The sequence below is a fragment of the Oncorhynchus kisutch genome, linkage group LG18 (genome assembly GCF_002021735.2).
Source record: "Oncorhynchus kisutch isolate 150728-3 linkage group LG18, Okis_V2, whole genome shotgun sequence".
In the NCBI taxonomy this organism is placed as follows: Eukaryota; Metazoa; Chordata; class Actinopteri; order Salmoniformes; family Salmonidae; genus Oncorhynchus; species Oncorhynchus kisutch.
In genome coordinates, this window is record NC_034191.2 from 33,071,013 (window position 1) to 33,092,139 (window position 21,127).

At 46.1% G+C, this 21,127-nt stretch overlaps 1 protein-coding gene across 2 annotated transcripts in view; it reads right to left on the reverse strand.

Moving 5' to 3' along the window:
* The window catches only part of LOC109909072 (protein phosphatase 1L-like), a 51,496-nt gene that overhangs the window by 3,153 nt on the left and 27,216 nt on the right, over positions 1-21,127 (reverse strand). Inside the window, exons 2-3 of one of the 2 annotated variants that reach the window (XM_020507971.2) lie at positions 8,592-8,790; positions 2,076-2,237 (exon numbers count right to left, since the gene is read on the reverse strand). In XM_020507971.2, coding sequence (XP_020363560.1) covers positions 2,076-2,237; positions 8,592-8,790 — 361 coding nt within the window. Of the gene's footprint in view, positions 1-2,075; positions 2,238-8,591; positions 10,385-21,127 lie in introns of both variants that reach the window. The other variant, XM_031795822.1, reaches the window with a different exon arrangement.

Genomic DNA, 21,127 nt, shown 5'->3' on the forward strand with positions numbered 1-21,127 from the left:
TTTGCAAATTATGGTGGAAAATAAGTATTTGGTCAATAACAACATTTTATCTCAATACTTTGTTATATACCCTTTGTTGGCAATGACAGAGGTCAAATGTTTTCTGTAAGTCTTCACAAGGTTCACACACTGTTGCTGGTATTTTGGCCCATTCCTCCATGCAGATCTCCTCTAGAGCAGTGATGTTTTGGGGCTGTTGCTGGGAAACTTTCAACTCCCTCCAAAGATTTTCTATGGGTTTGAGATCTGGAGACTGGCTAGGTCACTCCAGGACCTTGAAATGCTTCTTACGAAGCCACTCCTTCGTTACCCGGGCGGTGTGTTTGGGATCATTGTCATGCTGAAAGACCCAGCCACGTTTCATCTTCAATATCCTTGCTGATGGAAGGAGGTCTTCACTCAAAATCTCACGATACATGGCCCCATTCATTCTTTCCTTTACACGGATCAGTTGTCCTGGTCCCTTTGCAGAAAAACAGCCCCAAAGCATGATGTTTCCACCCCCATGCTTCACAGTAGGTATGGTGTTCTTTGGATGCAACTCAGCATTCTTTGTCCACCAAACACGACAAGTTGAGTTTTTACCAAAAAGTTATATTTTGGTTTCATCTGACATTCTCCCAATCTTCTTCTGGATCATCCAAGTGCTCTCTAGCAAACTTCAGACGGGCCTGGACATGTACTGGCTTAAGCAAGGGGACATGTCTGGCACTGCAGGATTTGAGTCCCTGGTGGCGTAGTGTGTTACTGATGGTAGGCTTTGTTACTTTGGTCCCAGCTCTCTGCAGGTCAGGGGTGGCAGGGTAGCCTAGTGGTTAGAGCATTGGACTAGTAACTGGAAGGTTGCAAGTTCAAATCCCTGAGCTGACAAGGTACAAATCTGTCGTTCTGCCCCTGAACAGGCAGTTAACCCACTGTTCCTAGGCCATCATTGAAAATAAGAATTTGTTCTTAACTGACTTGCCTAGTTAAATAAAGGTTACATTTTTTTTTATATATACAGTGGGGCAAAAAAGTATTTAGTCAGCCACCAATTGTGCAAGTTCTCCCACTTAAAAACAAGAGAGAGGCCTGTAATTTTCATCATAGGTACACTTCAACTATGACAGACAAAATGAGAAAAAAAATCCAGAAAATCACATTGTAGGATTTTTAATGAATTTATTTGCAAATTATGGTGGAAAATAAGTATTTGGTCACCTACAAACAAGCAAGATTTCTGGCTCTCACAGACCTGTAACTTCTTCTTTGAGGCTCCTCTGTCCTCCACTCGTTACCTGTATTAATGGCACCTGTTTGAACTTGTTATCAGTATAAAAGACACCTGTCCACAACCTCAAACAGTCACACTCCAAACTCCACTATGGCCAAGACCAAAGAGCTGTCAAAGGACACCAGAAACAAAATTGTAGACCTGCACCAGGCTGGGAAGACTGAATCTGCAATAGGTAAGCAGCTTGGTTTGAAGAAATCAACTGTGGGAGCAATTATTAGGAAATGGAAGACATACAAGACCACTGATAATCTCCCTCAATCTGGGGCTCCATGCAAGATCTCACCCCGTGGGGTCAAAATGATCACAAGAACGGTGAGCAAAAATCCCAGAACCACACGGGGGGACCTAGTGAATTTATTTGACCTTTATTTAACTAGGCAAGTCAGTTTTGAACAAATTCTTATTTACAATGACGGCCTGGGAACAGTGGGTTAACTGCCTTGTTCAGGGGCAGAACGACAGAGTTTTTAACTTGTCAGCTCGGGGATTCGTTCCACCAACCTTTCGATTACTGGCCCATCGCTATAACCACTAGGCTACCTGTGGTTAGAGCTATAATGAAATCAAGGAAACATTAAGATAATAATCTGATATCAAGGTCGTGCGAATAGTCATGATACTGCTCCTGATTATCATTTTTTTAAATCTTAATTTGGCAGAGGCTTGGTTTTAGTACAGCTACAATATAACAGCTGAACCAGGGATAGTTGTGTAGTTTCATCTATAATGTTTAAGATCAGGGCTAGTGGTGGAGATAACTGATCCTAAACCAGTTATTAAGGCATGTTCTTTTGCTTACCAGCTTTCTTGATCCTCTTGCGTTCTTTGAGCTGGTAGGGCTTGTGATCATGTGACAGGGCGATGGCGTTGCCGTCTTTGTCACAGAGGACTCCGCGCGAGTCGCCAACGTTCGCCACCGTCAACTCTTTATCAGACAGCAGGGCCACCAGACATGTGGTACCTGAGAGAGGCAGGATAGAAGAGGAGGAGAAAAATAATACTTCCATGTTGGTCTAGAATAGAACTTGAACATCCTATTGTCAAAGACTGCCAAAGACACACTATAGCAGGGGCGTCAACCTCATTCCAACCAGGTGAGGGAAGTTCCTCTAATCAGTGAACTTAGTTCAACAAACAAAGTATAAGGGAGGAGCGAAAACCCACAGACACTCGGCCCTCCGTGGAATGAGTTTGACACGTGATCTATATAGGTTCTGCTTGTCCTCTTCTACTTGTCTTCTCCCTTTACCTTCTTTGTTTGGTTTCCCAGTCTCTGGGCTGAGACTGAATCCCATTGTCTGAGATCCAAGGCCCTGCAGTGAGAACAGACCAGTCTGTTTGACCATCTGTCTGTTTGCACACCACACAACTCAGAACATAGGGGGGATGGGGACGTCTGACTGGACCACCCCAAGGAGGAGAGAGGCTTTGGGAATGGCAGAGAGAGTGAATGAGGGGAGGTCCATTTCATTGAATGAACTGAACCTGCCTTTAGTTTCCACCTCGCATGTCCATACTTATGATTGTGATATACTCTGCAGTTTGAGGGCTTAGTGAGGAAATTAAACAGGTCCAGCTCCCTGGTGATGTGTTTTTTCATTCACTTCAATCATTTCGAGGCAAAGATGCACAGAGCCGCCTGAAGCTGACCAAGAAATATAGTGGGAAGAGAGAAAAATGGGGTGAGATGCAGAGAGAGAGATGGTGAATAAAAGGGGAAGGAGAGAGAGAGTGAGGGGAAAATTAGATTACTTCTCAGCAGGACAGTGATTTTATTATTCCCACGTATAGCTTTGAGTGAGGTGAAAATGACAAAACAAACTGAGAAAACCGACACACACACACACACACACATACACACACACCTTGAAGAAACAAGGGAAGGTAGGAGACAAAAAGTTAGCTATTCTATCTTTTCATCTCTGTGTGTGGCTAATCTTCTCCTGCTCCGGTGTTCAGCTGGCACCTCTGTCCCATGCCGTCCAACTAATTATTTTTATCAGGTTCCCGTGGTGATGGAGAAAATGGGCTGCACTGCCCTGCAAGCGCACCCTTCCCCAATTAGCTTCACGAGCCGCACAGACACAAACCTACCCTTCAACATTGAAACCATCATCCTAGCACAGACATAGCACTCTTTGATTAGCTAAACTTTACCCTGTGCACATCCACAACTCCAATTAAACCTAGCATATCTACACAGACGGACTTCTCCAAATTAGCCTAGCATACCTTCGCTAGTTCACTTCTTCAATTTGCCAAGGATACCTACACAGGTTGACTTCTCCAATTAGCCTAGCATATCTGCGCTAGTTCACGTCTTCAATTGACCTAACAAACCTAGGTTAGCTTGCTTCTTCAATTAGTTAGGCTCTACCATGTTCCGATCTCTTTTTGCTGAGCATTAGTTATGGCCTGGGCACGTCAACTTCTCCAAATAGTCTACTTTAGTGTGTGCGCATGACTATGTCCATGACATTGTCTACCCACTTAAAAATATATATAGCTTCCCCATACATCCTCTGAGGCTGCATATATTGTAGCTGGGGATTTTAACAAGGCTAATCTGAAAACAAGGCTCCCTAAATTTTATCAGCATATCGAATACGCGACTGGTGCTGGGAAAATTCTGGATCATTGTTACTCTAACTTCCGCGACGCATACAAAGCCATCCCTCACCCTCCTTTCGGGCAAATCTGACCACGACTCCATGTTGTTGCTTCCAGCCTATAGACAGAAACTAAAAACAGGAAACGCCCGTGCTCAGATCTGTGTGAACCACTGTTTTAAAATCAGGGCAAGGCAACCAGGAAACATGACCGAATATAAACAGTGTAGCTATTCCCTCCGCAAGGCAATCATTATAGAGACAAAGTAGAGTCGCAGTTCAACGGCTCAGACACGAGAGGAATGTGGCAGGGTCTACAGTTAAGCAGACAACAAAAAGAAAACCAGCCCCGTCGCGGACCCTGATGTCTTGCTCCAAGACAAACTAAACAACGTCTTCGCTCACTTTGAGGACAAAACAGTGCCACCGACATAGCCCGCTACCAAAACCTGCATACTCTCCTTCACCGCAGCCAACGTGAGTAAAACATTTAAACGTGTTAACCCTCCCAAGGCTGCCGGCCCAGACGGCATCCCTAGCCGCGTCCTCCTGAGCATGCTCAGACCAGCTGGCTGGTGTGTTTACGGACTAAATCAATCCCTATCCCAGTCTGCTGTTCCCACATGCTTCAAGAGGGCCACCATAGTTCCTGTTCCCAAGAAAGCTAAGGTAACTGAGCTAAACAACTATCGCCCCATAGCACTCACTTCCGTCATCATGAAGTGCTTTGCTCTCAAAGCACTTCATGGTGACGGAAGTGAGTGCTACGGGGCGATAGTCATTTGCTAATGCTTTGAAACACAAAAGCATTTTTTTCAATTTTCTTTATGTAGTGTAGCTTTACGGTTAGATTATCTTTGGGCTCAATCTTAATCCTTACTGTTGTCCAAACAAAGGAGGGAGTGAAATATGGGAGGATAAATGAACAGAATGGGTCTAGGAGGGACAGTTGTAACCTGTCTGGGAATCAACAGCTCATGAGGGACGGAGGGGTGGGAAAGAGGGAGGGACGGTGGGGTGGGAAAGAGGGAGGGATGTGCGAGAAGAAGGCAGATGGGACTGGATCAGTGGATGGGCTAGTTTAGTTTTTTCCACTAGACTTGGAGGTTGAAGCAGATCACACAATAGAGATTTATACCAGCAGCTGGGGTTGCTGCGGAGTGTAGGAGTTCAAAGGAAGGCGAGTGGTCCCGTGTAGCTCAGTTGGTAGAGCACGGCGCTTGCAATGCCAAGGTTGTGGGTTCATTTCCCACGGGGGACCAGTATGAAAATGTATGCACTCACTACTGTAAGTTACTCTGGATAAGAGTGTTTGATAAATTACTAAAATGTAAACTAGTTTAACAGCGGTAGTGCCTTTGCTAAGTTGGCACGTAGCAGGAGGAGTAACCTTGCCTGGGAGTACCTTCAAAAAAAGTCAACTGCCACCCCCAGCCCGTGAGTTAACTTACGGTCTCGGGTTCAACACCGGTCCATTCTTCTTTTTCAATCAGGGTGTCACATGACCTCCGGAAGAATGTGACTGACAGCTTGAATGGCCCTTTTATACCAGCCACTCATTCAATTACACACTCATCTGAGTCATGTGAGGTTCTGTGCTGTGAATAAACTACTATAGTGTTCTGTACACTCTACAAGGAACACTCCATCGCTCTCTCCCACACGCACTCTCCACCTCATAATAAAGTTAACATGCAAGGAATTACACTGAACAAAAATATAAACGCAACATGTAAAGTGTCCTTCCCATGTTTCATGAGCTGAAATAAAAGATTACAGAAATGTTCCATACACACAAAAAGCTTTTCTCAAATGTTTTTTTCTCAAATAAATTAGTTTACATCCCTGTTAGTGAGCATTTCTCCTTTGCCAAGATAATCCATCCACCTGACAGGCGTGGCATATCAAGAAGCTAATTAAACAGCACAATCTGTTGCCAGAGAATTGAATGTTATTTTCTCTACCATAAGCTGCCTCCGACGTCGTTTTAGAGAATATGGCAGTACGTCCAACAGGCCTCACAACCGAGGACCATGTGTATGTCATCGTGTGGGCGAGTGGTTTGTCAACATTGTGACAAACCCATGGTGGCGGTGGGGTTATGGTATGGGCAGGCATTAGCTACGGACAATGAACACAATCGCATTTTAGCAAATGTCAATTTGAATGCACAGAAATACTGGGATGATATCCTGAGGCCCAATGTGTGGCCCATTTGTTTTAAGGTATCTGTGACCAACAAATGCATATCTGTATTCCAAGTCATGTAAAAATCTTTGAAATTGTTGCATGTTGCGTTTATATTTTTGTATATTTGCGTTTATATTTTTGTTATGTAAATATTCCGTAGACACCCTCCCTCTCAATCTCCTACTAGTTTGTTCTCTTCCTCTCTCTCGGACTCTCTCTTTCTCCACCTCCCACTCTGAACATTAAGGTAGAATGTCAGGATCAGGAATGCGTGGAGAGGCAGAGACGTTCCATGTGCTGCATTCCTGAAATCGCAGTGTGTGAAGCGAGTCTTTACCGCCAGCTTATCATGAATATTTTAGCTCTCTTTTCTCTTCCCTACATTCTGAATAAACCATCAGTGCATCTGTGGTGACAACTTCTCTCCCCCACGCTCTCTCCCTCAAGGCTTTCCCTCCCACTACTCTTTGGTCCTGTAGGTGCTAGATGAGTGTGGGTAGAGGTGAAGACGGATGGAGCTCCATCTCTCGCTCCTTCCTTCTCTAGGAGTTCAGGACTACACCCTTCTCCTTTCAGTATCACCTTCTGTCATCTCTTTATCATATCACTGTCTCATCCCTATTTTTGTCCCTTGGCTAACACCCTCTTCTCTCGCTTTCTCCCCCAACCTCACATCTTTTTCTCGCCTTTCCATACACTGGCCCTTTGTCGCTCTGTCCAGCCTTTTGTTCTCTTTTTGTCCTCTTTTATGTAACTCTATACCCTCTCACCCTATGTACAGGGCCTTCAGAGATACTCACACCCCTTGACTTTTCCACATTTTGTTGTGTTTCAGCCTGAATTTAAATTGATACATTTTCGATTTATTTTGTCCCTGGCCTACACACACACACACACACACACACACACACAATACTCCATAATGTCAATGTGGAATTATGTTTTCAGACATTTTTACAAATGATTATTTTTTTAAAGGAAAAGCTGAAATGTCTCAAATCAATAAGTATTCGACCCCTTTATGGTAAGTATATATAAGTTAAAGAATACAAATTTGTTTAATAAGTTGCATGGACTTTTTGAATGACTACTACATCGCGGTACCCCACACATACAGATAATTGTAAGGTCCCTCAGTCAAGCAGTGAATTTTAAACAGATTCAACCAAAGACCAGGGAGGCTTTCCAATTCTTAGCAAAGAAGGGCACATATTGGTAGATGGGTGTAAAACTGTTTTTTTTTAATAACAAAACATTGAATATCCCTTTGAGCATGGTGAAGTTATTAATTGCACTTTGGATGTTGTATCAATACACCCAGGCACTACAAACTCAGTTGCCGGTGAGGAAGTAAAACCAGCAATGATCAACAACCAATGACACAGCTTGAAGGATTTTTAAAGAATAAAATGGGCAAATACTGCACAATCCAGGTGTAGAAAGCTCTTAGAGACTTACCTGGAAAGACTCTCAATGTGCTTCTACAATGTATTTAGTCGGGGTTGAGATATTTTTCTAATAAATTTGCAATAAAATTAAAAACAACATGTTTTCACTTTGTCATTATGGGGTATTGTGTGTAGATGGGTGAGAAAAAAACATCAATTTAATCCATTTTGAATTCAGGCTTTAACAAAATGTAGAATAAGGGTATATGAATACTTTCTGAAGGCCCTGTATCTGTCAAGCCCGCCTGAGGAGAGGCAGCGTGGGCACCATCTCGCTCCCTCTTTTCTCTTTGGAATCAGAAGAGATAATTGCTACATGTCTGATGAAGATAAAGCTGTATTTTAATAGCTGAATAAGCAGCACGGCCAGAGCCTGAGCCCACTGTAAACGACCGTGAACAACTCAGAAACTCTATGCAAGACTAAATTTAGGGCTCCTACAAAAACAACAAGAGTAGGAATGGGCAACCCCATGTGAGCAAACATTGCACCAGTAATGGGATCCTTCCTTAGAAGAGTCCAAGAGAAACCCATGTCTGCACCTAGCCTACTCCACCCATGTACACAAAAACTAATGGATACACTTACGCACGCACACACGCACACACGCACGCACAAACGCACACCCTTGAACCACAGCTATTTATACAGACTTCATTTCCACTAGCTCTCACTGTCAAACACCACAGCTATTTCAACAAACTCTCTGCCCTGTCCCCAAACATACCAGAGCCACCATTTGTGCATTTTTCACAGCCTACGTGTTAGACAACACTATTTAAGCATGCAGAAATGAGTGCAATCAATCCAAAACAAAGAATTGCGGTCACTGTAGAACACGGATCTCAAGACTGACGCATCCAACTAAAAGTTAAGTCAACTCTACATATTCTAGCCTAGTCATTCTATTTCTGTGCGAAGTTTGTGTGAAATAATTTAAATAATTCCCTTGAATGGTTAAATTCAGGATTAAGGTATAAACTGTTGCTAGATTAGTGGCTAGGGGCAGCTGTCTGCCCACAGAGGTGTGGCTGTGACCTTTAACCCCTGGCTGCCCTGCCCTCTGACCTGCTTCGTTGTAGACGGCTGACAGCTTGTCCAACATGTCCCTGTCCAGAGCCAGGATCTGCTGCTCCAGAATGGAGGGATAGGACAGACCATCGCTGTGCTCCTTTTCATCCTTCTCTTTCTCCTTCTCTCGGTCGTAGCTCAGGAGCTGCTGACGCAACGCCTCAGACAGATGGGCCTTGGCGAAGTCAGCCGCCGCCTGGGAGGAAGAGGGAGGGGAGAGAGGGCTACAGTGAGCTGGCTATACTGAAGTCAGAGTTAAGTATGGTGTAAACTGTAAGCCAAGTGATGTTCACAGCTCTGCCTCGCAGCATCAAACTTTTTGTGTGACTACAGCGCATGCGAGCACACACACACTCTTGGGGGAGAAGACAGAGGCTACAGTAGCGGTGACCTGGCTGTCCTTCGTTCCTTGCTGAAACCCAGATAAAGCAGGAGATAAATAGCCAGAGATGAGGGGGAGAAACTACACCACTAGCCAAACACGCTTCCCCTCCCTCCACTGTGGAATACAGCTGAGCAAGAGAAACTCAACCCTCCCCTATCCATTTCAGACAGATGATAACGGCACTGCACACCCTTTTACGGGCAAATATGCAACGCTTCCCGGCAAAAAGATTGGCTCGTTTCTCAACTCCTTTCCTGAAACATGGCCAGAGAGCGAGAGAGAGAGAGAATATTCAAGCCGAGCCAAAAGAGAAAGATGGCAGTGTAAGCTAATGAGGGTTTTTTGGCCTGTTATATTGCCTCGCCATGTTTCCATCCACTAGCCTTGTTTCAGCCATGTTGTGGCCTGGCTGATTATCAAGAGGCTTGGCGTCTGTATACGAGGTCAAGGGCCGCAGACAGTGCCCGAGCCTCATCATTCTGAAACCTCTGCCAAACATTTAAACTCGCTTCACTTTCTCTCCGACTCTCCCTCACCATCTCTCTGTCTGACTCTCTCCCTCCCTCTGAATGTCCCTTGCTCTCAGTGTCTGACCCCTTCCCCTCTGTCTGCTGTTCCCACAACCCCTCAGTCTTCTGTGTTCTCTTTGGTGCAGAGGCCTACGGGTAGAATAGCCGTCTAGGCCTCTTTCTCTGGCCTTTCTCGGAGCTGCATGGGGACGTATCTGACGCAGTCTCAGACATTCCTTCCCTCCTGTGGTTACCATAGTGACCGCAAGGATCATAAATAGAGGTCAGAGAGAGAAAGATAAGTCTTTCTGGAGGAACTACATGGGACAGTAATGACCACATGAATAGCTGCTTTGGAACATTGTTATTGTGACTTACGAGGCCTGTCTGGGTTGACAATGGCAATTCATCCTTTCAGACATCCCAAGAGCAGCTGTGAGTGTGTGTGTATATGAGTGAGTGAACACAGCCATTAAAGCTTGGATAAGCAAAACAAACAAACAAACAAACACAGGGATATGTCTTAGTTATCCTGTTAAGTAACAGAGTGGATGATCAGACACCTGTTAAGAGCTCAGCCTCTGATCTACTCTTACCTGTCCTACTCCCACTGCACCCTCTGACCTGTCCTACTCCCACTGCACCCTCTGACCTGTCCTACTCCCACTGCCTGCACACTGATCAACACCACATGTAGTACACTACTTTAGACCTACTGGGATGTCAACGTGTCTACGATTACCCAGATATGATCAGACGCCTGAAAGGAGAAAGTGGGGTGGTGGAGAAACAGATGAAGGGGCAGCAGTCACGGTTTGGACAGACAGAGTGTGTGTGTGTGACTTATCTGGGCTGTGTTATTTGCTGTGTCCAGTGATGGAGAGCAGAAGGGAGGTCTGTGGAGAGAGAAAAATAAAGGGATGACAGAAGTATGGAGAGAGGGATGATGGAGGGATGACAGAAGTATGGAGAGAGGGATGATGGAGGGATGGAGAGAGGGAAGATGGAGGGATGGAGAGAGGGAAGATGGCGGGATGGAGAGAGGGAAGATGGAGGGATGGAGAGGAAAGATGGAGGGATGGAGAGAGGGATGACAGAAGTATGGAGAGAGGGATGATGGAGGGATGGAGAGAGGGAAGATGGAGGGATGGAGAGAGGGAAGATGGAGGGATGGAGAGAGGGAAGATGGAGGGATGGAGAGAGGGAAGATGGAGGGATGGAGAGAGGGAAGATGGAGGGATGGAGAGAGGGAAGATGGAGGGATGGAGAGAGGGAAGATGGAGGGGTGGAGAGAGGAAAGATGGAGGGATGGAGAGAGGAAAGATGGAGGGATGGAGAGAGGGATGATGGAGGGATGAGAGAGGGATGATGGAGGGATGGAGAGAGGGATGATATAGGGATGGAGAGAGGGATGACGGAGGGATGGAGAGAGGGATGACGGAGGGATGGATGACAGAAGTATGGAGAGAGGGAAGATGGAGGGATGGAGTGAGGGATGGAGAGGGATGATGGAGGGATGGAGAGAGGGATGATGGAGGGATGGAGAGAGGGATGATGGAAGGATGCTAAAGGAGTGTGTGTGAGAGAGCAGAGTGGTGTTATCTGCTGTGTGGGCACGCACGACTCCAGCAGCTGACAGTTCTGCTGCTGCAGGGACATCTTAATCATTACAGTGACTAACTAGTGTGCGTGCTGACTGGAGGGTTTCAATAGCCACAAACTACATCATTCTACCACACCGTCTGATGGCAGTCGGGTTTCAGGACTACGTATTCTCTAATTATGCTTAACAATCTTTAGTTCCTAATTTACTGCCTAAGTATTTAGTTCCTAACTTTATGTATTCTTAATTATTTAGGTCCTAACATTCTACATGTCTGTCAGTTAGAATGACATCACTCACCTTGAAAAGAAATGTATACCAAAAACCTGGAAGTCATTAATTAACACAATTGAAAAATGGAATGTTTAATTATTGAAATAGCAAGTTCGACCGAGAAAAATTGTACCAATCTGTTTAAGGCCATGTGGCAAACAATAATGCAGGCACTAGGGATGGGGGGGGGGCTCAACAGAAGGCTCAACAGCCTAGCCTAATGAGCAAAATGACCATGTATTGGTGGACGGCAGTAGCAGAAGGCTCAACAGCCTAGCCTAATGAGCAAAATGACCATGTATTGGTGGACGGCAGTAGCAGAAGGCTCAACAGCCTAGCCTAATGAGCAAAATGACCATGTATTGGTGGACGGCAGTAGCAGAAGGCTCAACAGCCTAGCCTAATGAGCAAAATGACCATGTATTGGTGGACGGCAGTAGCAGAAGGCTCAACAGCCTAGCCTAATGAGCAAAATGACCATGTATTGGTGGACGGCAGTAGCAGAAGGCTCAACAGCCTAGCCTAATGAGCAAAATGACCATGTATTGGTGGACGGCAGTAGCAGAAGGCTCAACAGCCTAGCCTAATGAGCAAAATGACCATGTATTGGTGGACGGCAGTAGCAGAAGGCTCAACAGCCTAGCCTAATGAGCAAAATGACCATGTATTGGTGGACGGCAGTAGCAGAAGACTCAACAGCCTAGCCTAATGAGCAAAATGACCATGTATTGGTGGACGGCAGTAGCAGAAGGCTCAACAGCCTAGCCTAATGAGCAAAATGACCATGTATTGGTGGACGGCAGTAGCAGAAGGCTCAACAGCCTAGCCTAATGAGCAAAATGACCATGTATTGGTGGACGGCAGTAGCAGAAGGCTCAACAGCCTAGCCTAATGAGCAAAATGACCATGTATTGGTGGACGGCAGTAGCAGAAGGCTCAACAGCCTAGCCTAATGAGCAAAATGACCATGTATTGGTGGACGGCAGTAGCAGAAGGCTCAACAGCCTAGCCTAATGAGCAAAATGACCATGTATTGGTGGACGGCAGTAGCAGAAGGCTCAACAGCCTAGCCTAATGAGCAAAATGACCATGTATTGGTGGACGGCAGTAGCAGAAGGCTCAACAGCCTAGCCTAATGAGCAAAATGACCATGTATTGGTGGACGGCAGTAGCAGAAGGCTCAACAGCCTAGCCTAATGAGCAAAATGACCATGTATTGAGAGTTGGCCTTGAGGCGATGCTTCACCAAGGCAACAACGCAGCAGATCATAGGAGAGAGGCGTCTGTCAGCAAAGAGATGGAAAGGCAGAAAACATGCTCTCCTGATGAGACACACACATTTATCACCTCACACAGGGGAGTATATGCCCAGTGTTCTTCAGCTTTGTTCTACAAGGAGATCCCCCCTCCTTACACACATGAACACACACAGCTCCCCTTAAATATCCAAACACTGAAGACCTCCCCCCAAATGTACACTTTCCAAATCCCCTCTGCCCCCCATACCATCACCATATTCCTTGCCCAATCCAAATGCATAACCCATCCACACTCATCCAATGATAAAAGACAGATCTCTTTACCATAGACATCCATCAGACAGTGAGGTTATTAGATCCAGGGAGAGCTATATACTGTACGTCTCTTCAGGCTGACTGAGGGAGGAAGAGAGAGGGGGACTGAACAGAATGACCGCAAGACAGAGGACTGAACAGCTTCTCTACTGCCAGGTTTATTGATAGATAAGGAAGGGGGAAAGTTCTTTTTTCATAAGGAGGGGGGTGGGTCTGTCTGATTTGAACTGCGGTTTCTCCAACAGAGTGAGAAAGGGAGAGGGGGCAGTTAACTAGCATAACTGAAGTACATCATTAAAATACATCCTCCATTTGTACAAAGAGAGGACGACAGAGCAGGAAGTAGAGGGAGCGAGAGTAGAGAGCGAGAGGAAGGCAGTGGATTAGCTTTGCTGAAGTACATCATTAAAAAATATTCTCTATTTGTACAGAGACGGTGAGCGAGATATTCAGATATCAGTAAGAGTCAAAGGCCTGGCTGACAATGAGGATAGAATGCTACAGAGGAAGAGTCTGTGGCCATCTTTGATTGAACACAGAGATGTGGGGGATACTCGTCTCAACTCACCTCTTCGCTACCCAGTGCCAATGTTGTCCAACATAAGGAGTGGAACACAGAAAGGCAGCTGTACTTTGTTGTAAACTACTGTCAAACTTACAGTGCAAGTGGCCTCCCGGTTAAGGGTGCTGTACTGCAGCGCAAGCTGTGCCATCAGAGACTCTGGGTTCGCGCCCAGGCTCTGTCGTAACCGGCCGCGACCGGGAGGTCCGTGGGGCGACGCACAATTGGCCTAGCGTCGTCCGGGTTAGGGAGGGCTTGGCCGGTAGGGATGTCCTTGTCTCATTGCGCACCAGCGACTCCTGTGGCGGGCCGGGCGCAGTGCGCGCTAACCAAGGTTGCCAGGTGCACGGTGTTTCCTCCGACACATTGGTGCGGCTGGCTTCCGGGTTGGATGCGCGCTGTGTTAAGAAGCAGTGCGGCTTGGTTGGGTTGTGTAGTGTATCGGAGGACGCATGACTTTCAACCTTCGTCTCTCCCGAGCCCGTACGGGAGTTGTAGCGATGAGACAAGATAGTAGCTACTAAAAACAATTGGATACCACGAAATTGGGGAGAAAAAGGGGTAAAATAAAAAATATATAAAAAAAAAAAACTTACAGTGCATTAGGAAAGTATTCAAACCCCTTGACTTTTTCCACATTTCGTTACAGCCTTATTCTAAAATGTATTTAAAAATGGTCTCTCCCCCTCAATCAACACACAATACCCCATAACGACAATGCAAAAACCATTTAAAAAAACCATATTTACATAAGTATTTAGACCCTTGACTCAGTACTTTGTTGAAGCATCTTTGGCAGTGATTACAGCCTCAAGACTTCTTGGGTATGATCCTACAAGCTTGGCACACTTGTAGTTGGGGAATTACTCCCATTCTTCTCTGCAAATCCTCTTACGCTCGGTCAGGTTGGAGCGGGAGCATTGCTGCACAGCTCTTTTCAGGTCTCTCCAGAGATGTTAGATCAGGTTTAAGTCCAGGTTCTGGCTGGGCCACTCAAGGACATTCAGAGACTTGTCCCGAAGCCACTCCTGTGTTTTCTTGGCTGTGTGCTTTGGGTCATTGTCCTGTTGGAAGGTGAACCTTCGTCCTAGTCGGAGGTCCTGAGCACTGAGTATCCCCCCTCAGGTTTTCATCAAGAATCTCTCTGTACTTTGCTCCGGTAATCTTTCCCTCAAGCCTGACTAGTCTCCCAGTCCCTGTCGCTGAAAAACACCCCCACAGCATGATGCTGCCACCACCATGCTTCACCGTAAGGATGGTGCCAGTTTTCCTCCAGACATAACATTTGGCATTCAGACCATAGAGTTCAATCTTGGTTTCATCAGACCAGAGAATTTTGTTTCCCCATGGTCTGAGAGTCCTTTTTGACAAACTCCAAGCAGGCTGTCATGTGACTTTAACTGAATCAAAACAAATGTATTTTTATAGCCCTTCGTACATCAGCTGATATCTCAAAGTGCTGTACAGAAAACCAGCCTAAAACCCCAAACAGCAAGCAATGCAGGTGTAGAAGCATGGTGGCTAGGAAAAACTCCCTAGAAAGGCCAAAACCTAGGAAGAAACCTAGAGAGGAACCAGGCTATGAGGAGTGGCCAGTCCTCTTCTGGCTGTGCCGGGTGGAGATTATAACAGAACATGGCCAAGATGTTCAAATGTTCATAAATGACCAGCATGGTCAAATAATAATCCAGGCAGAACAGTTGAAACTGTAGCAGCAGCACAGTCAGGTGGACTGGGGACAGCAAGGAGTCATCATGCCAGGTAGTCCCGAGGCATGGTCCTAGGGCTCAGGTCGTCCGAGAGAGAGAGAGAGAAAGAGAGAATTAGAGAGAGCATACTTAAATTCACAAAGGACACCGGATAAGACAGGAGAAGTACTCCAGATATAACAAACTGACCCTAGCACCCTGACACAAACTACTGCAGCATAAATACTGGAGGCTGAGACGGGAGGGGTCAGGAGACACTGTGGCCCCATCCGATGATACCCCCGGACAGGGGGTATCATCACTAGAGGGATATCTTCAACCACCAACTTACCATCCTGAGACAAGGCCGAGTACAGCCCACAAAGATCTCCGCCACGGCACAACCCAAGCGGGGGTGCCAACCCAGACAGGAAGATCACATCAGTGACTCAACCCACTTAAGTGACGCACCCCTCCTAGGGACGGCATGAAAGAGCACCAGTGACTCAGTCCCTGTAAATGGGTTAGAGGCAGAGAGTCCCAGTGGAAAGAGGGGAACAGGCCAGGCAGAGACAGCAAGGGCAGTTCGTTGCTCCAGAGCCTTTCCGTTCACCTTCACACTCCTGGGCCAGACTACACTCAATCATATGACCCACTGAAGAGAGGAGTCTTCAGTAAAGAGTTAAAGGATGAGACCGAGTCTACCTCTCACACAGGGGTCGGCAGACCATTCCATAAAAATGGAGCTCTATAGGAGAAAGCCCTGACTCCAGCTGTTTGCTTAGAAATTCTAAGGACAATTAGGAGGCCTGTGTCTTGTGACCGTAGCGTACGTGTAGGTATGTACGGCAGGACCAAATCAGAGAGATAGGTAGGAGCAAGCCCATGTAATGCTTTGTAGGTTAGCAGTAAAACCTTGAAATCTGCCCTTGCCTTGACAGGAAGCCAGTGTAGGGAGGCTAGCACTGGAGTAATATGTTCACATTTTTTGGTTTTAGTCATGATTCTAGTCATGTAACAAAATGTGGAAAAGGGGAAGGGGTCTGAATACTGTCCGAATGCACTGCAACATAGTAAAACAAGTGATTAAGATTTTGTTTAATTTCTAATCTTGAATCATCCATTTTGGATGGAAACATTTATGGCCTCCTTCACTCACGCCGCCAAACCTACCCTAGTATAACTGACTATCCTACCGATCCTCGACAATGTCATCTACAAAATAGCTTCCAATACTCTACTCAGCAAATTGGATGCAGTCTATCACCAAAGCCCCTTATACCACCCACCACTGCAACCTGTACACTCTAGTTAGCTGGCCCTCGCTACATATTCATCGCCAGACCCATTGGCTCCAGGTCATCTATAAGTCTATGCTAGGTAAAGCTCCGCCTTATCTCAGCTCACGATAATCAACACGTACCCGAGACACGAGCTCCAGCAGGTATCTCTCACTGGTCACCCCCAAAGCCAACACCTCATTTGGCCGCCTTCCCTTCCGGTTCTCCGCTGCCAGTGACTGGAACGAATTGCAAAATTGTTGAAGCTGGAGACTTATATTTCCCTCACTAACTTTAAACATCAGCTATCTGAGCAGCTAACCAATCGTTGTAGCTGTATATAGTCCATCTGTAAATTACCCACCCAATCTACCTACCTCATCCCCATACTGTTTTTATTTACTTTCTGCTCTTTTGCACACCAGTATCTCTACTTGCACATCATCATCTGCTCATTTATCACTCGTGTTAATCTGCTAAATTGTAATTATTCGCTCCTCTGGACGATTTATTGCCTTCCTCCTCACACCATTTGCACACACTGTATATAGACTATTTTTTCCCACTGTGTTATTGACTGTACGCTTGTTTATTCCATGTGTAACTCTGTGTTGTTGTTTGTGTCAGAATGCTTTGCTTCGTCTTGGTCAGGTCACAGTTGTAAATGAGAACTTGTTCTCAACGAACCTACCTGGTTAAATAAAAGGTGAAAAAATCAATCATTTAAAAAATGTCTGGAAAAGCCATGATGTTTAACCTCAACAGGCCCATGTTTACCACCACTCCTCCTGTATATGTATCTGGCTCCATGACAATGTACTGCAACTCTATAGGTTAGTTTGCTGCAGAGGTGTAGCGTACTGTAACTATATCCTTACAGTGACATTGCAGAGGTCTGTCCTTAGCAGTGGAGAGTGCTAGCCTAGTGGTGAGAGCCAATTTAATTCAGCTAGCATCATGTGTCAAAACTGCGTCAAGTACAGGTTTTAAGTGGGAGTGCGTATGTGAGAAAGAGGGGGTCATTGTACCAAATATAGAAACCATTCAAACCCAACATCCGTGGCAATGTAATAAGTGCCCTACACTCTCCCCCCCGAACCTTTAGAACTGCATAAACCACACGCATGAGTTTACTGGTCTGCACCCACTCTCTCTCTCTCTCTCTCTCTCTCTCGGCTGCAGTTTCAGAAGAATATAAAAAGTGCATTGTCTGTATATTTCCCAACATATCGTCAAAGCAAACCGCTGCTGTTTGATGTTTTAATAAGAGTGAAACTGTTCTGTTGATTTCTGTCCCTGTTCACCCTAACACTGCAAGCACCCCAGTGCAGACAGACTGACGACAGACAAGCCAGAGTCTGAACCCTAACCACAACAGTCAGGGCGGTCATGGTTCAGTGCTTAGCCAATAAACCACAGTAGGTGCAGGTCTATAGTCAATCCCAGCTCCAGTGTTACTGGAAGTCATTAGGTGTTGTTCAGCTGGCTGTGTCTGACCTTCTGGGAATAACTCTCCTCATCCTGGGTCTTTGATCCAGACCGACCGTTGAGGGATCCAGGGAACGAGGCTTCAGTCCTGGAATGCTTCTACAGTACTATGACTAGACCCATCTGTCAGTAGGACCTGGGGATTACCATCAACCCCTGATTTCTCCTTTATGCGTACCAACACCAATGTGTGTGTCCTCTGTGTGCATGTGTCCTCTGCCTGTCAAAGTCTCGGTCCAAACACAAACACACCCCTTTAATGTTTACATTCAGTTGCCGTTCGTGTTGTGGAAATGAGGTGGAATGCCCCTTTAATATAAGAGTGAAGTGGGAAAGGAGGCGAGGGAGGAGAAGAGTGGGAGTAGAGAGCTGAGGAGGGTGTAGGGGTGAAAGGAAGGAAAGGTGATGGGCAGAGAGAGCTTGGGGGGGGTCTGAGTGAGGAGAGAGCTGTAGATGAGGACAGAAGGGAGCTCTATTCATGACTGGGAGCACTCCTGGCAGATGCTGATAAGGCACACACACACACACACACACACACACACACACACCATTCCACCGGCAAATCAGATTCAAATGTAATATTCATATTTCAGAAAAGGAGGACTGAGGCTGTGGTAACCTACACTGGGCTCTGTGACAGAGTGGACTGGGGGCATGAAATGCTGTATATTCAAAGTGAATGGAGGTTTGAGATCTAAAACGCTGGGCTGTGAAAGTGGAGAGATGACTAACAACATTAACGGAGGAAGCTTACTGAATGAAGCCCACAGACGAATGGCTCTTCCTCTTATGAGTGGTGTGTGTGGTGAAGTAAAGCCTCAGTATTGACTGTTGAGATTTGGTCGAGGTGTGAAGACTGTGTTGACATGAACAAACGTCATCAGAGCAACCCCTTCAATTGGTTGTTCTTTCCGACCTTGCCAGCTGTGACATTCCAGGTCCCTTCGGCGCAATCAAGCTCTTTGACATGCAAAAGCCCGCCCCCCCAGGGGTCAGTGGCACAGATGGTTGGCTCTTTTGAATGCCAATAAACAGTCAAGGTGACCATCTCCACCTTTAAAATCATGACATTCAGGGGAGTCAACTTCTAAACCGACACACGTCCCTCCTTCCTCATAAAGAGATGGGCATTATGACAGCAACGCACACCCTGCTTACTCATAAGGATGGGAAAATATTCACTGAGAAGTGATTCACATTCAGTGAAAGGAAGGAGACATCTGTCAGTTTGACCCCATCCATCTACACACACACAACCTCTTTACCCATAAAGTGCTAGGAATTATGAAAGCAACACACGCACAAGCATGCGTGTGCATTCATACACACCTTCGGAATGATCAGTGTGTGTCCCTGTGAGGACAGAGGACACCATTACAGAAGGTGAGGCACATTAAACAAACTAGACAACAGGAGGAAATTGTCTTTGTAGACTATTTCAATTAGGATTAAGGCTTGAGAAACAGAAGACTCACTGAAGAATGCTGAAATACATGCATTCCAGTGTGTGTGTGTGTGTGTGTGTGTGTGTTAAAGATTGTAATGCACAGAGATGTGCTGATATACAGACATTACAGCAAGGATGTAAGAAAGATTTACTCCCATCTCTCAAAGTCACATACACACAGCTGCCAAAATGCTAAGACTTTTTACAGAATGCCTTTCGTTAGGTATTGCAGGCCTGTAATTTCTGTGATCTATATGGTGTTGGTACTGCAGTGTGTGTGTGTGTGTGTGTGTGTGTGTAATAACACAGACACACAGGCGTTAAGGGAACAGGTAAAACCAGCCATTACTCTCACATGGGCGCTCCCCACCTCTGCGCTATGGCTCTGGGGCCAGTAATTAGACTCCTATTGACAAATCAACACTGGCCATAAAAACACTTTAGCTGTGGACCCTGCTGAGGAGGAGAGCGAGGGAGGGAACAACCTCACCATGAAACAGAGAGATGGACAGGAAGAAAGAAGTGACAGAGGTAGAGAGGGGTTGAGAAAGACAGAGGATAGAGAGAATAGAGGTTAGAGAGTAGGGGTGAGAGAGAGAGAAGAGAGAACGGGGTGGAGCCTGAGACAACGAGAGACAGAATGTGAACTTGATGCTCACACACACACACACGGTTATTGTAGGAAGCAGATTGAACTTGTGCACAACAACCATTTTTCAAAATGAACAGAAAGATAATTGTGAGTACTTCCTTTTAGAACACAGCCGGGAGCACTGAGATCTGTATCTCACCCAACAAACGTCCTTGGGCTGAGAACAACACGGTTCAATATCTCCTAACAGAGCAGTGAACTACTAGGCTTACCAGTCATCTTGATACCATCCTGCCATTACCACTCACAGCCATTCTTGTACTCTGCTCCACCCCCCCCCCCCCCCCACACACAGAGCTCCATGAAAAACCTGCTTACTCAATAAACCCCCAGCTTCTGTCCCTGTCTGCACCCTAAAGATAATACCTGGCCTATAAAACAGGTAGAGAGAGGTATAACAGGAGAGTGACACAGACCGACAGAGAGAGTGAGAGGTTTGCGACAGAATAGATGAGTGAGAAGTTCAAAGTTTCCTCTCCACAGGCCTGACCTGAGACCTCCGTTATACATTCACTTGTCCTCTCGCCCCTTATCTGATCCCCAGTCTATTTTCATACACACCTCTGTGGCAGGTTTGTGTGTGTGCGCATGATGTGAGTGTGTGTGAGAATGCTGACATTTATTTTCCTCTACTCCCCTTCAGGCTCTCTGTGCTCAATATTTAAGAAGTAGGAGATGGACAATAATTGAAGTTCCCTGAAACACATTTGGTGAATGCCTCCACGGTATGGCAAAGAGGTGTATAGTCCTGCAGCAACCCAACCCTGGATCCTGGGTGTAGTCCAGCAGCAGCAACACTCCAACCCTGGATACTGAGTATAATCCAGCAACAACACAACCAACCCTGGATACTGAGTATAATCCAGCAGCAACACCCCAACCCTGGATACTGAGTGTAGTCCAGTAGCAACACCCCAACCCTAGTTTCTGAGTGTAGTCCAGCAGCAACACCCCAACCCTGGATACTGAGTGTAGTCCAGCAGCAACACCCCAACCCTAGTTTCTGAGTGTAGTCCAGCAGCAACACCCCAACCCTGGATACTGAGTGTAGTCCAGCAGCAACACCCCAACC